At 36.3% G+C, this 14,982-nt stretch overlaps 1 protein-coding gene across 1 annotated transcript; it reads right to left on the bottom strand.

The window, feature by feature from the left end:
• Positions 1 to 6,301: 6,301 nt before the first annotated feature.
• Positions 6,302 to 13,698, bottom strand: rassf9 (Ras association domain family member 9). The gene is made up of 2 exons (XM_056261206.1): positions 13,518 to 13,698; positions 6,302 to 7,662 (listed from the first exon to the last, which is right to left on the bottom strand). Exons 1-2 carry the CDS (start codon positions 13,562 to 13,564, stop codon positions 6,390 to 6,392), a joined length of 1,320 nt encoding a protein of 439 aa, XP_056117181.1. The 5' UTR covers positions 13,565 to 13,698; the 3' UTR covers positions 6,302 to 6,389.
• Between the last annotated feature and the right edge of the window lie 1,284 nt (positions 13,699 to 14,982).

Genomic DNA, 14,982 nt, shown 5'->3' with positions numbered 1-14,982 from the left:
CACTTTTGTTCTGGTTCTGACATTGCAGTAAATCGCGCTGATTAAATCTAACAATTGCTTATAAGTTATCATTTCACGCAAAACCGTGCAAAGTAGCTATACTATGTTCTCTAATTGTTAATGTTAACAACGTCAGCAAGCATTGCGTGACTACATCATGTAATGTCCTTCCGATATTATCCTTGTTTTCGCATGGGTCCGGTTGCAGTCTCTTTTTTTCTGTAGCCACTCCGAAGTCCGAACGAAGTCTTTTGCATGTTACAGCGGGTGAGTCTCTAGTTGTCACTGATGATGATCGTCGTTTGAACCTTTCTGGATCCGCCATCAAATTGATAAGTTTAATTATATCAAGTGCTGTGAGAAAAGGCTATAAATCTCTACCTCCAACATCCTCACACGCAATATAGCTTATACTAGCCGAGACTCCTTCTTTACGTGTACAGATGTGACGTAATGACGCAAAGACATGCTCGAATCTCCCGCGGAAATCCACCAGTACCACTAAAATTAAAAACATTATTACAAGCTTACCGTTTTGCATCGAGCTAAGGCAAGCAGATAGTTTTGAACACTGGCTGGTTATGTATTTTATCAAATATGTATTTTGGATAATTTTTAACCCCAAAAAAGCTATGGACAGCAGCTTTAAGTTCTCTCAGAGGCACTTGTTTCTATCTAGTAAATGTCCTAATCTATTTCCTTCCTCTTTTGTATCTCAACATGCAACCCCCTTGCCTCTCTCTCTCTCTGTGGTGCTATAATAAGAGGTTTGCTGATGAGTCTTAGCGAACACCTGTGGCAAAGCAAATGCTCTGAGAAACAACAGCCGTAATAAGACTACATTAACGTCTGAACCTGGCAAGACAGAGAAAAATATAGACGCACAGTAAAGGTGTTTCATTCAGACCCACCATCACCTTCTGGGAATGATCTCTGGAGACAAAAGACCACCCAAGAGAGGTCTATGCATGTGTGTGTGTGTGTTTGCCAATTGTTTCAAACCAGAGCCTTTCATACAAATTCATTTACAACACTGCAATAAAAATATTGCTGTGCCTCTATGTTTAGGGGAAGCAAGATTGATTGCCAATGTATGACAACCCTGAAGGCTTGGCTTTGTGTTCAAGTAAAATCACTGCACTTTATATATTAATCTTCTCCCCTTTCAACAGCTTGAATTGGAGTTTTGTGGGTTTCAGTCCATGTCTATTTGGTCTGAAGCCAGCAATATGCTCCTGAAAATCCAACCCAATCACACGGGAAAACGTAACTATTTTACGTGGTAGCGATATCATATGAATTAATACGATATGAATCGTACGAAAATGTAAAAAGTTTTAGAAAAAAAAAAGTAAGCATGAATGTCCTCTCCTAACCCCACCCCTAAACTTAACCGCCACTGGGGCGTAAGCAGATCATATGATCATACCGATTTCCCAAAACGTTACAAATTGACATGAGACTGTGTTGGAAATGTGATAAAATAAACTTAAAAGTTACAGACTTTCACTTCTGGGAACATGGACAAAAAAGGCAGATGACTTGTTGCATTGAAGCCTTTAGTCTAAACAGCTACCATCTAGAATAAGAACATCCCTCCCTCTATCTATGACTATCTAGTAGGATTTTTTATATTTTTATATTACAGTTTAGGATATGAACTCATGAATTAACTATAAAAAAAAATGATGAGCATTTAATATCCCACCACACCACGGTTTTAATTCTAAATACATCAACACATGAAATGAGTGAAAAAGTGATTTCAGAGTGTCTTTTAAAATAATAACTAAAATATTGAGAGTTGACGCTAAACTTTACTAGTCTTTATTATATACCTAACAAAATTGAATCAAGACCGCAAAATGTTTCTCATGAATTATTGCCTTGGGTGATAATTTAACTAAATTTGTTTTAATTTAAATTGTTTGGTCAGATGGCATCACCCTTTTGAACTGCTTTTATCCACTTATTACCTTTGACTGTGGGAGAGGTTCAGACATGCCGAGTCTATGTGAGGTAAAGAAATAGCAAGCTCTTTTCAGTTGCAGTTATTTTTATGAGATTTAAAAAAAGATGAACCTGTTCCCCGACACGATTCAGCAAGTGCACACAGTTTCGCCTGAATGCTTTGAACATACACCGTCCTTGCCACAAGGCTGAAAAACTCCATAAAACATGTTTGCATAATGTTAAAATTGTAAAGTTAACTTCAGCATGCCAAATAAAAGACAAGAGCTTGTTTCTATTTGACATTTTAAGCATTTCAGTTGTTTTAACTGAGATTAGGGATGTCCCGATACCACTTTTTCACTTCCGATACCGATACCGATGCCGCAGCTTTGGCTTTTGCCGATACCGATATTAATCCGATATTTTTATTTTATTCTTAAACTAATAAAAAATATAGCAATTTTCTCAATTAGCCACCTAAAATATGCCTCCTATATAGTCCACAACAACAGTTGATTATGAAAGATTGCCACCCTTTATTCAAACACTACAAAAAAATAAAGAAATATATAAATGAAAGAAAATACAGATACTTCAGTACTTAAAGCTAGCTAGCTACCAACAGGTTTAAAGTTAAAACAATTTAAACAGCAGCATTCTACATTGTAAATACCAGTACAGTTTTTGTTTTTTAAATCAAGTAGAATTTCTATAACTGTGTTAAACTGATTATCACTCTTGTGTGTGTTAAACACAATCTACTTAATACAGACAGCTTCATTATAAAGATAAACAACAAATCCCCAAAATATATGATCATAATATGACAAAAATGCTATTATAAACTAGATTAGTGGATAATACACATTGCTCTTCTTATTGTTGTAAAATACATTCATGAAAAACAAGGGTAACAAAAATGAAAAAGATAATTATTTTAGATATAGCTAAATCTGCTATAAAATTGAGACATGTTTTAAGTGTATTGCACAGCTATTTAATGAGGCAGCAACATTAATAATTATTAATGTTAATAAGCTTTAATTGCGTCACTGCATTATGATATGAAAGGCTCCAATACAGTGCGGCACAAAGCGCGTATGCGCATCCCGAGCGGAGAATGATGCGCTTGAAGCCACGTGGAGTTACAGCACGCAGCGCGTCGAGTCCGCTTTGAAAAGTTCAAAGCACAACGGAGATACATATTGATGGACAGTGTATTATACAGTATCTATCTATGCAATCGTTTATTGAGCCTTTTCTTTTAACAGTTTTAAATTTTAGTTACTGTGCGCGTGAAGAACAATTATAGTGCTCTGACTCTAGTGTTGTGATCAAACCCTATGGTCGTAGATTTGGTTTGAACATTGGGGGGGTTGAAATTTGGGTATGCCTCCTGGTATTGTGATCATGGTATAAATAATGGGGGGGGGGTCGTAATGCATAGATTTAAATATTGGGGGGGTTATATCCCCCCCATCCCCCCCACAAATTACGCCCCTGCCTATGGATCAAACCGACAGCGTCCGACACCCGGTAGAGAGTAACACGATTGAGTTACAGCAATAAAGTCCAGCAAGATAAAGTTGTTATATGCGAAAACATAGACCTTTATCTTACAGATCAAGTATTAACATTGAATCATCTTGAAGATAGTTTCATCATACCGAACGCGACGCGCTGTTTGAATGCTGAATGGAGAATGACTGACAGCCGCGAGAGGGAAAAGTTTACGTGATCTTGAATTTAATGACTTAAATATTAATTTCTCTCTCACATAATGGCTTCAGAACACTTATAATAGAGTGCACGAAAACGTTATGGTACTTTAGAATGTTTTTGTGCCTTTTGTGGGGCTTAACAATAACACATAATAGTATACCCACAATATCGGATTTGGATCGGCCTTGTCTGATCGATACCCGATCCCGCAAAAATGGCAGTATCGGAGCCGATACCGATCCTGAGTATCGGATCGGGACATCCCTAACTGAGATGACAAATAAAATCTGCTAGTCATTCACATACGGACGGGTTTGTGTACAACATGCTCTTATGCACTTAAAATGGTACCCTTTAATACAAGATATTACAGCTTTCAACATGTAATTATGAGATTAAAAATAAAAGAACGGCGTTTTACTGTCAAGAAGGCAATTCTGTGGTTTCCATAATCCTGTTAACATACACCAGCACCCACACAGTTTTTCTGAACAATGGCAAAAAATATATATATATATATATATATATATATATATATATATATATATATATATACAGTGACTCAGTCTAAAAGAGATCCTAAAATAACTTTATTTGTTCTTTGGTACAAGTTTTGTATGAGAGAAACATTAACATACAAATCACTGACTTAAGTGGAAACCCCCCCCCAACCATTCAGGAAATGTCAAGGCAAACTGACACGATAATGCGAGTGTTGTTTTTGAAGATTGCAGCATGCAGGCGGCAGGACTATTTTGTCTTAAGATGATCCAATCACTTGTTGAATCAGAAACCACATTGTGTGTTTATAAAGTTGAGTAGGTTCCTTGATCTAGTGAAAGAAAATACAAGTGTTTTGTTACATGATGGCCTTGGTCTATCCCTCTTCTCTTATGCCACTTCACTCATGGTTTGCATTTTCAGCCAAAAAGCCTGTGAGGATGTCAGTCCTCATAATTAAAGGTTCAACATGGGGAAGATGCCCTGACACAATCTAAAAGGACTGTTTTCAAGAATTGGCTGGTATAATTGTTAGCGCTGGAACTACCACAGCAGTAGTGAGAGATAAAAGTCAGTAATTGCCATTTTCGCACAGGAAATTAAGGCCGCGACAAAGTCCTGGCAGCCCTCTGGTTCCTCCTGAACTGACAGTGGAGGTAAACAAGTCACGACACTGCCAGTGAAGACATTAAAGAGCCTTAGGACTTTGTATTGGCAACACCCTACATAGGGGGCTGTGTGGGATCAGAGCCAATGAGGGGGAATTTGGTTATTATCTCAGTGCGAAGCCGGCACTCAGAAGGATCCAATGAAGCAAGTCTTCATTAACACCCCCTGAATACCAAGGCCTGCTGCATAATGCAACTGTTTAAAACCCATTTGTTTTGCATTACAAAATGGAGCCTTCTTTAAAATCCCATTTGTTATGAGTCACGCTGAATGGCAGCAGCGTAACACGTTGTTACCCTTCAGGAACTTGGCATTAAAGACCCTGCATTAATTCAATAAAGCAATGAGACCGCAGTCTAATAGTTCTGCTAAGTCTCTGCTGTTTGCGGGTTTTAAAGAAAGAATGAGGCAATTACTTGAAGCAAAAGGGCTCAAATGTCTTTTTACTGGCACTGACTGAAAAAATGTAGATCGGTTTTCCCATTAGAATTCAAATATTCCTTGTGTTTGTATTAGTGTCAGAATGGATTCCTTCTATGAGTGCTGTTTCAACCCACTTTAGCTGTGAAGGGAACACGAGTTACAGTGTATTGTGACTATAGTTGATAACACATTTAACATTGCAAAAGCACTGAAGGAAATATCATCACGTCATTTTAGCTATGCTTAAAAGACTCAAAGTTTCAAATGAATTTGAATATTGATCGATTTAGTTTGAAAGAGAAAAACAAATAAATTATGCATATGTGATAACTTTTATCTCTATATTTTGCAATCTGTGCAGTCACCTGTTTATACTGTACATTTAAAAAAAGAAACAGGTTAAAAAGTAAAGCTTATCTAAAGTCTATATAAAAGCTTGTTTTAATATAAAACAAGAGTATGTTCTTTCATCAGAGTATCTTTTTCATATAGCTATAAACATTTAATTTATATTGCCATTGCTATTTACATTAAAATATTTTAATGTATTTAATATTATTTATATATATATATAGGCTATATAGTATATACAGTATATATAAATATTTCATATTGTGGAAAATATAGGGTAAATAAATATCAGCAGGATTTAAAATAGAAACAGAATGGGGATTAATTTTAAATATGAATGAATTTTTTTCAGTTTATTGAGAAAGTTCTTCTATATTTTTAATGCGGGCTTTAAGTGCACATGAATTCTAATAGCGAGAAAAAACATGAGATGAGTAAAAATGTATACACATCTATCTCTATATATAACTGTAACAGCACAGCAAATGTTAAAGGGATCGCTCATCACCATTCTGTCATCATCTCTATCATCATTTACTCATATTTTCCCAAAATTATATGATATTCTTACTACTGTGGAACACAAAAGAAGATATTTTGAGAAATGTCTCAGTGATTTTTGTACATATATATTGTAAGTCAATGGACAGTTTTGGTTACCAGCATCCTTCAAAATATCTTTTTTGGTGAAATATCCTTTTAAGCTGTGTGTTTCGTTGTTGGAGTCATTGAGCACATGTATGTATTAAAAACACAATTAATCCTAAGCTTCAAACATCAGTGTCCAGAGGCGGCGACCTGTCCACACAGGGCGACAGTGAGTCCTGACTGTGAGTAGAGCTTATTCCAGTGTCGGAGTCTGTGTCTGTTGCATCTGTAGGGGAGCATGTCTGTCTTACCTTGCCTACTGTCTGCTGAGAGACAGTGGCCCTGATCTGGCTCTTCAGAGATACAAGGCTAGGCTGGTCCAGACAGGCCCCCAGCTCAAGCTCACTGAGTTGGGCAACTAAATGCTGGTATTCCTGGTTCTGGGACTGCAGGTCTGTTTTGTTCTGCTGCAGTTCCTTCTCGATATCCTGCATTTGGACATGGAGGGAAAGCCCAGCTCTCATGCTTGCCTCTAGTTCTTTGCGTAAGCTTTCCAGCTCTACGAGATCTGAGGAGGACAATGAGAGGTTGGGTTCCAGCTCTAGTTCTGGACAAGCAGCTGCTGCTCCTTTTAAATCCTCCAAATCTGAAGTCCAGTTCCTCAGCTCTAAGTCAATATCTTGAGAGAGCTGGTCAATGAGTTCTTGGTGCCTGGAAACATGTAGTTCTAGTTGCTCGATTCCATCACTGGTGTACAGGTACTCCTGAAGCTGGTTGTCAAATTGGGACATGGACAGCGATTGGCCGTCATCACTCTCGGTGATGCTGGAGCGAGGCGTGGGGCTGTTACTCTGTTGTTCCTCTGCATGTTCAATCTCCAAGTCTATCTCACGCATCTGGTGAATCTGCTGCCTGATGGTCTGATCCTGGGAGATGATCAACCATACAAGCTTATTGATCTCCTCTGAGCCCTCGGATGTCTCTCCTTTCTGGATCTTCTCTAATTTACGGAAGGCCTTCTTCACCATGCGCTTCTGCTTCTCCGTAGACACCGTCTTGGCGTACTGTGCAGGTCCTTGGTCCCATCTCTTGGACCTCCCTCCCCGAGACTTCAAGGCCCTCTTGGCTCCCTTGGATGATGGCAGAAAGTCACTGGTCTTCATGAGGACAAACTGTATGAAAGGTCTCTCATCGCCCCAAGCATTCCATAGCCGAAGGATCCGAGTAAGAGGTGGCAGTGCTCTCTCAAAACCCTTCCACCGTTCCAGGATGCAGAAGTCTTTAGGTTCCCCATCTAAGAGCCTCTTACTCTCTGGTACAGTCTTGTGGTCCTCCAATAAAGCCTTAACTACATCTGCACAGGTTGTGTGCTTGGTCACACCACAGACTACTTTTTCTTCGTGACACACAAGCACCTGGATTTCCTTCCCTGGTGTCTCCTCTACAACCTTAGACCTGGTAAAGAGATATAACAAGTGTGTATTATAAAAAACACAATCGCAAGTGTTAAAATCTTTTATGGCTACTATGGTCATTTTATATAATAAAGACAAATAATGTTATATTACGAAATGGATAACAGTTATTATATGAACTAGGTGGACAAATGATACATTATTATTATATTTAATATTATATTTAATAATGAATTTATTGAACACTATTATTTCTCTGTAGTCGACCGTAAGCTCTGGAACAGTCTACCTCTGTCTAACATAAACATAAAAGCAATACTATAATTTAGCATTCGTGAGTTAAATTGTGTTCAGTAACACGGGATTTTAGACATTCATGCCTAAAAACACCCATGGTAAATCACATGGACAGACTTGTTTCATTATTACACTCAAATGGGGTGAAATACATAAAGCTCACTAGGGCTGCAACAAACGATTATTTTGATAATCGATTAATCTAACGATTATTAGAACGATTAATCGACTAATCGTCGATTATTTTACAGACTAATCAGTAAGTTTGGAACGATTATTCAGCTTTTCCAATTAGTTAAAACATTGAGTTATACATATTCTAACTATAATATAAAAAAAGAAAATCACTTCAGCTTTTGAAATAGTTGTTTTAATGAACTTTGAGCCAACTAAACAGGTCATTCTCTTTAAGTTTTCAGATTTCGGTCCAACTCAAATCACACACAAATGCTCTCTAAGCATTGTTTATTAGGCCCACTGCTTTTCTTAGAACTGAAACAGAAAAAGGGACATTTACTTCAGGACACAAAGAATGGTAAAATATTAATCTGCAAACAATTATTATAATTATAAAATTACAATCTTTTTTTACATGACAATTGAGCTGACAGAGACGTTCTCATTCACCTTTTAATTTATAGTATGATAGTAACTGACATGATATTCTTCCTATATCATAGGAAGGATATAACATCTCGTTTTGTAAGTCTTCATGATTATTGAACAAAATACAGGCAAGTGATAAGACTATAATAATACCTAATATACTAATAGTGTTACAATAATAAAAACAGCCCTGACTCCTAAGCTCGATCAAGCTTTATTCTATACAAAATAAGTCATCACATTACTGTAATTATATTACTATTGATAATATTATTACTATTATTAGTAGTATTGCATTCTCTAATAAAGAGAGATTTGCCGCTGGTTAGTAGGCTAACTTAAGCTCCAGCTGGAGAACACACTTCTCACCGGCTCCTCTTTTGCCGGGATGTTTCCTCTTGCACCCCAACATGCATGTTGTGCTCCCGTGAAAATTGCACACGACAGCATTCTTGATTTGAAGTTTTGTGAAACTTTCCCAAACCTAAACCTTGCTAGTTCGGATTCGTTTGCACTGTCATAATTCGCGCTGTTTTCTCTTCTACGCAATAGCATTTGTAAGGGCTGCACTACACTCTAGCGCTACAGCGCCGTAGCGGTCAAATCACGGGATTGCAGGCCCTTACATTAGGTCACGTGAGATCAAACGACTACTCGACAACAAAGATATTTGTCGACAAATTTTTATTGTCGACGTTGTAATCGTTGCAGCCCTAAAGCTCACATATATCTATGTTTCAAGAGTCATACTTGACACAGATTCACATCCATAACTCAGATGTTAATGACACACTAAATGGCTGTCATTACTAAGATGAGCAAAAGGCTTCATGACAAATGTATCATACCCTCAATTATCTGAAATGGTTGTTTCGTAATTTTTCATTCTGTTCAGGTCATAACATCCAGTATGACTAATTATCTCTCTTAGATCAGAATATTGTAGAGGCTAATTAAACGCTATTAAAAGCCAATTTTAAATACAAAGGTATACTGTTTATTTATTAGCTAAATAAATGACAGACAGACAGACAGATAGATAGCATTTTTATTTGTAAAGGGTGACAAAAATGCAAGTAGTATATTTTTTCTTAATGAAAGACCTCAGAAGAATGCAACAAATGCAAGAATGCAGGTGGTTAGTTAATATTTCGAAAACTCTGCTGCTACTCCACACAAAAAGTAAATAGTTGAGCTATTTACATAGCAGACCACACTGCTTGTATATGAGACAAACGGATGCAATGCTTAAATATATTGTGTATTGTATAGGGTTAAAGGCTTTTATAGACAGAAAAAGTATACAAAACTAAATGCAAGATTGCCATTTGTTTAATGTTGTATGACATTAATTTAAACTTACTGTATACAATGCTATTCTAAAAGTTAATCACACCTGTGCTGGTAATTCCATATGACATCATCCCCATTACATCATAATAGAAGTGTGCAACCCTAGCATTTACATAACAAGTAAGTAAAAGTATACAGTGGCTTGTTCACACATGTCAGAAACATTATACTGAAATAGACAAAATGCTACAATACAATACAAGCATTTACACTCAGCTGGTTAACAATGTGCATGCTTTCTTGGCTTGCTATACAATTTTGATCCATTTAAAGAGCTTGTTAAATGAATCTAAACAAAAAGAAATGTCAGAATAGTCTACACTGGGAATTCAATATTGTTTTCATGAAATGGTCTACTTTATTTAGTCTTTTCCAAAATTGTCATGAGTACAGGAAACAAATGAGGGGGAATGGAAGCACCTGTGTTTGTCTTGTGGGAAAATCAATGGTGACCAGCAGCATCCTGTTACATACATCCTGCCAACAAGTTCATGTATCGTGAGATAATGGAAAAATTATAAATGTCCATTTCATGGATATTGCAAAGAAGCAGTACAACAAACTTACAAACTGTCTGCTGTATTTACAGAAACATAACTATGGATCAGTGAACATCAGGTTAAGTCAGTCCACATCACAATGCATAAAATAAAAGCTGGTTTTGAAATGTAGATTTGATGTATTTTTTGTACCCTAATGATCACAACACTAGAAACATTGTCAGAACCACTGAAGGTGAAAAGAACAGAACACTCTGCTTCTCAACTCATAGAAGAAGAAGAAAAAAAAAAACATGTGTTGCCACAAGACAGGATCACTGACTACAGAGAACATGTTGTATCTTTCTACTCACTCAACACAGTGTCTGGACAAGGAACATAATCTCCTTGACAGTCAGTATATCAAGGTTTATTAGGCTGTACAAAATTATGCTTGGGAAATTAAACATCAACAACAAATAATCTCATTAACAAAATTCATTATCTTTATATTAATACATTTAGTCTAAGTTTGAGATATTGATAAAATAATAAATCCCCATGCGGCAGTTGTAACATTTATGACCATGTAAGTTAAGAGCAGCTGTGAGATCATATTAAATGGGTACTGTCTGTATCAAATGATTCATTAACATGTTATCTGAGAGGGCAGAGAGATTTTAGGGCACATGTGAACTGGAGAGAGGTAAAAGTGAATTTTCACGGTATAATGTTAAGGAAACATGCTATCTAGCACAGTAAAATAGAGGCAAGGATAAATTAGAATGTAGCCTCTATTTTACTGTGCTAGAGATAGCATGTTTCCTTAACATTATACCGTGAAAATTCACTTTTACCTCTGAGCCCTGTCTTAAAAGCATGAGATTTTTTATAAATAAATAAAAAAACACTTTTTCAGAAAGATCGCTTTACCTCATATGCATAATTGAGACGACAAAACATATTCATTGTATTTCAGGTAGAGCAGTTTGTCTCAATAGCTCCAGTGAAGCAAAGTACAGGTTCAAAATCGCAATGCTGCTCTAAGGTTCTTATTTAGGCATTAACTAGTGACATTACGTACTAAAATAACCACACAATTATGGCAGCTGAGGTAATTTAGTTAAGTGTAATAACCACCTCCATATTTAAACTGTCGCTGTAAGAGCATACCTTCACGAAACAAAGCATGTCTATTAATTAAACCATGTATAAATCAACTATTCGAATGTCATTCTGTATGGACCACATTAAATAAAACAGACACAGAGTTATATTTCCTTTGATTAGATTTCCCTCTGAACATTTGAGATAATTACAGTTGGCTAATGCTTTAAAGGTGATTTTACAGGAGCATAAAAGTAATGCCCCTTCAGAGAGTTTCAAGCTTACACTGTTAAAAAAGACTGGTAAGGACAACTAATGTCTTGCTGTGCAAAAGAATATCCTGCACAGAACATATATTAATAAAAAAGGGAGAAAAATCTGGCAAAACATAACATAACATAAACCCTGCTGCATAGCCATCTGAGAGAGAGAGAGAGAGAGAGAGAGAGAGAGAGAGAGAGAGAGAGAGAGAGAGAGAGAGAGAGAGAGAGAGAGAGAGAGAGAGAGAGAGAGAGAGAGAGAGAGAGAGAGAGAGAGAGAGAGAGTCCTTTTTAATAAGCACTACAACAAACTATTGAATAATTAACCATTTAGACTATATGGAAACACTGAGACATCAAAAGTAAATTAGGGCACTTAAAATTAACTGCAAAATGGTGTCAATGAGAGAAACTTTAAAGTGTACAAACACTTATAAAATAATTTCTGTCAGTAATTTATGGGCTCAATTGAAGTTCATCTCACACAAACTAAAATATCTTTTGACGCCACTAGAGTCTAGCTACCCCTCAACTATAAGCTACTGAAGATCTTTTAAAGGGATAGTTCACACAAAAATGAAAATCCCGTCATCATTTACTCACCCTCAAGTTGTTTAAAACATGTATGAATTCCTTTCTGTTGAACACAAAAGAAGATATTTTAAAGAATGTTGGTAACCAGACAGTTGACGGTAGCCATTGACTTCCAGAATAAGAAAAAAATATACTGGCATAAGTCAACTGTTTGGTTACCAGCATTCTTCATAATATCTTCTTTTGTGTTCAACAGAAGAAAGAAACTCATACAGGTTTGAAACAACTTGAGGGTAAATAAATGATGAGAAATTTTTCATTTTTGGGTGAACTATCCCTTTAAGCAAAAACTAATTGTTTTCGTCATAATATTTATGATTTGTATGTCTCTAATGACATTATAAATAATGACAATATAAGGCTACATTTTGTCATCCTGTACCGATCGATACTGACAGCAATTGTGTAATTTTGGCTGCTATGGTTACCTGCTTGTTCGTGAGTGTACACATTTAGCACACTCTTCTTACTTCTGTTTATTGAAATATTGTTTAAATGCTTATGTAGCCTACTTATAATTAAAAAGAACATATACTTTAAAAACCTCCCATTCTTTGACCTCCTTTGGTGGGTTAATTTTTGTGTCAAACTCCATATTTTTTACACCCAGAATCCTTCACTTGTTCAAACAATCGCACCAAAATCACAAGCTTTTCTCTAAACAAGCAAGTTAAAACAAAAAGATTTTGTTGTCATAATTACATAACTTACACTAATTATAGACACAACAAAATAATTAAGTTAAATACTTGCCGCAATACTCAACACTGGCTACAATATCAAGCCTTTCCAGTTCATTTCATCAAACACTCACGCGCTAATACGCACATCCGTCGTCATGCAGGATTTAGTATTGAGAAAAAAATTACACATTTTGGCGTTACTTAACGCCAGCTACCTGCATCCAGAGAGGCACCAGAGCCTGCAGAACAACAGCATTAGTGTAACTCGACTCTCTGCGACCATGCGGCGAAACACTTGAGTCAGAGGAAGTGTTGTTACAGTGACGAAGAGTTTACAGTCCATAATAACTATAGGCTACTATAGGTACGAGTTTCTTTGCGAACGGTTCTGAGAAAAAAAAGACAAATATTGAATTGCTTCTCAAGCTTTTTACGCCGACCTAATAAATATATTTAAATGTTCTATTAAAAGGTATGTGGTGCAATCTCAAATGAAATGGATGGTTTGAATCATACCTGTTCTTCAAACGCGCTTTCAGAAAGTTTTTTCCAAAAGGAGCCATCCTGCGTCAATGTGATCACAGGTCAGATCCAAGGCATCGTGCGACAGAACGGAGCGCATACACCTAATCAAGAAAGTACCACTGAAGTGCTGGTCGTGGAAAAAGTTGAACAACTTGCGAGCTTCAAAGTAAGAGGAGTTTCAAACAGGGCCGGCCCACTTCACACGGAGGGAGGCGACTAAACTCGCCTTTCGGAGAACTGTGTGGAGCTGATGATTGTGATAGCATCTCTGTCCTGTACCACTAGATTGGTGAACCGGGAGTGTTGTTTTGTTTCAATGTCTGTATTTCTACGCTACACTCTTAAAAATTTTAAAAGTTTTTTTTTATTAGCATCGATGGTGAGAACCTTTACCATCCATGAAACCTTTCCAGGTTCTTTATGATAGAAAAAGGCTCTTTAGATTATTAAAATGTTCTTTACACTAAAATAACATGTTTATTTTAAGCAGCACTGTTCACTGAAAGGGTTTTTGACAAAATGGTTTCTTAAACAGTATCACTGTAAACCTTTTGGAACCTTTATTTTTTAAAAGAATACCTGTCTCAATTCTCAAACTGATATTCACATCTGCTACAATTTGAATTATTCAGATATCACTAAGCTCAAATCAGTTTAAAATGAATTACACACTGTTAAAATTAAATACAAAAGAGTGTAGATGTGACAACCTACCCCACTACTGGAATGGTTCAGCAAACACAGATATTTTACAAATTAATTAATTTTAGAACCCCATTTGGAACCTTTTTTTTTAAAGAGTGCACTGCATACATCTTTCAAACTGATATCATTTTTTTCTGCAACAATTTTAATTAGTTAGCCATCTAAGCTCAAATCTGTATAAATGAATTACAGAAGTTAAAATTACATACAAAAGAGTGTTGATTTTACAACCTTCTCCACTGAATGGTCTGTAACACCAATAGCTAACATAGATATTTCATTTTATTTGTGTCAATAAAATAGGATTTGTTTTCTATAGTCTTTCTATTGGACTCTAAAGTCCTGCAATAGTTCTGTAAAAAGTCTTTAACCACAGCAGGTTGGTGGCCATGTGTGACCATTTCAATTGCTTAAACTGATGTTATCAAACAGTGTCACAACACTCCCTGGTCTCTATACTACAGTATATTGATGAATAATAATGCATCATAATATAAATAATAATCCAACCCTGTCATCATGTAGCCTATCTGGATGGAATGTTTGTTTTTTGGAAGCAATCAAAAGTAAAGACTGTTTCATTACAGAATGTACAGAGAGAATGTTTCAAGGTTGAACATCACACTTTGGACTCTCAAAACAGTTTACATTTTTATCTCAGCACAGTATGAGCAACATATAACAATGGAAAGTATGCCGGACAATAATGCAAAGATTGGTCATTCTTGAGGACAATATCAATGAGTTCAGA

The sequence above is a fragment of the Rhinichthys klamathensis genome, unplaced genomic scaffold (assembly GCF_029890125.1).
Source record: "Rhinichthys klamathensis goyatoka isolate OS25496 unplaced genomic scaffold, OSU_Roscu_1.1 h1tg000181l_1, whole genome shotgun sequence".
Lineage (NCBI taxonomy): Eukaryota > Metazoa > Chordata > Actinopteri > Cypriniformes > Leuciscidae > Rhinichthys > Rhinichthys klamathensis.
This window is presented reverse-complemented; position numbering and strand designations above follow the sequence as displayed.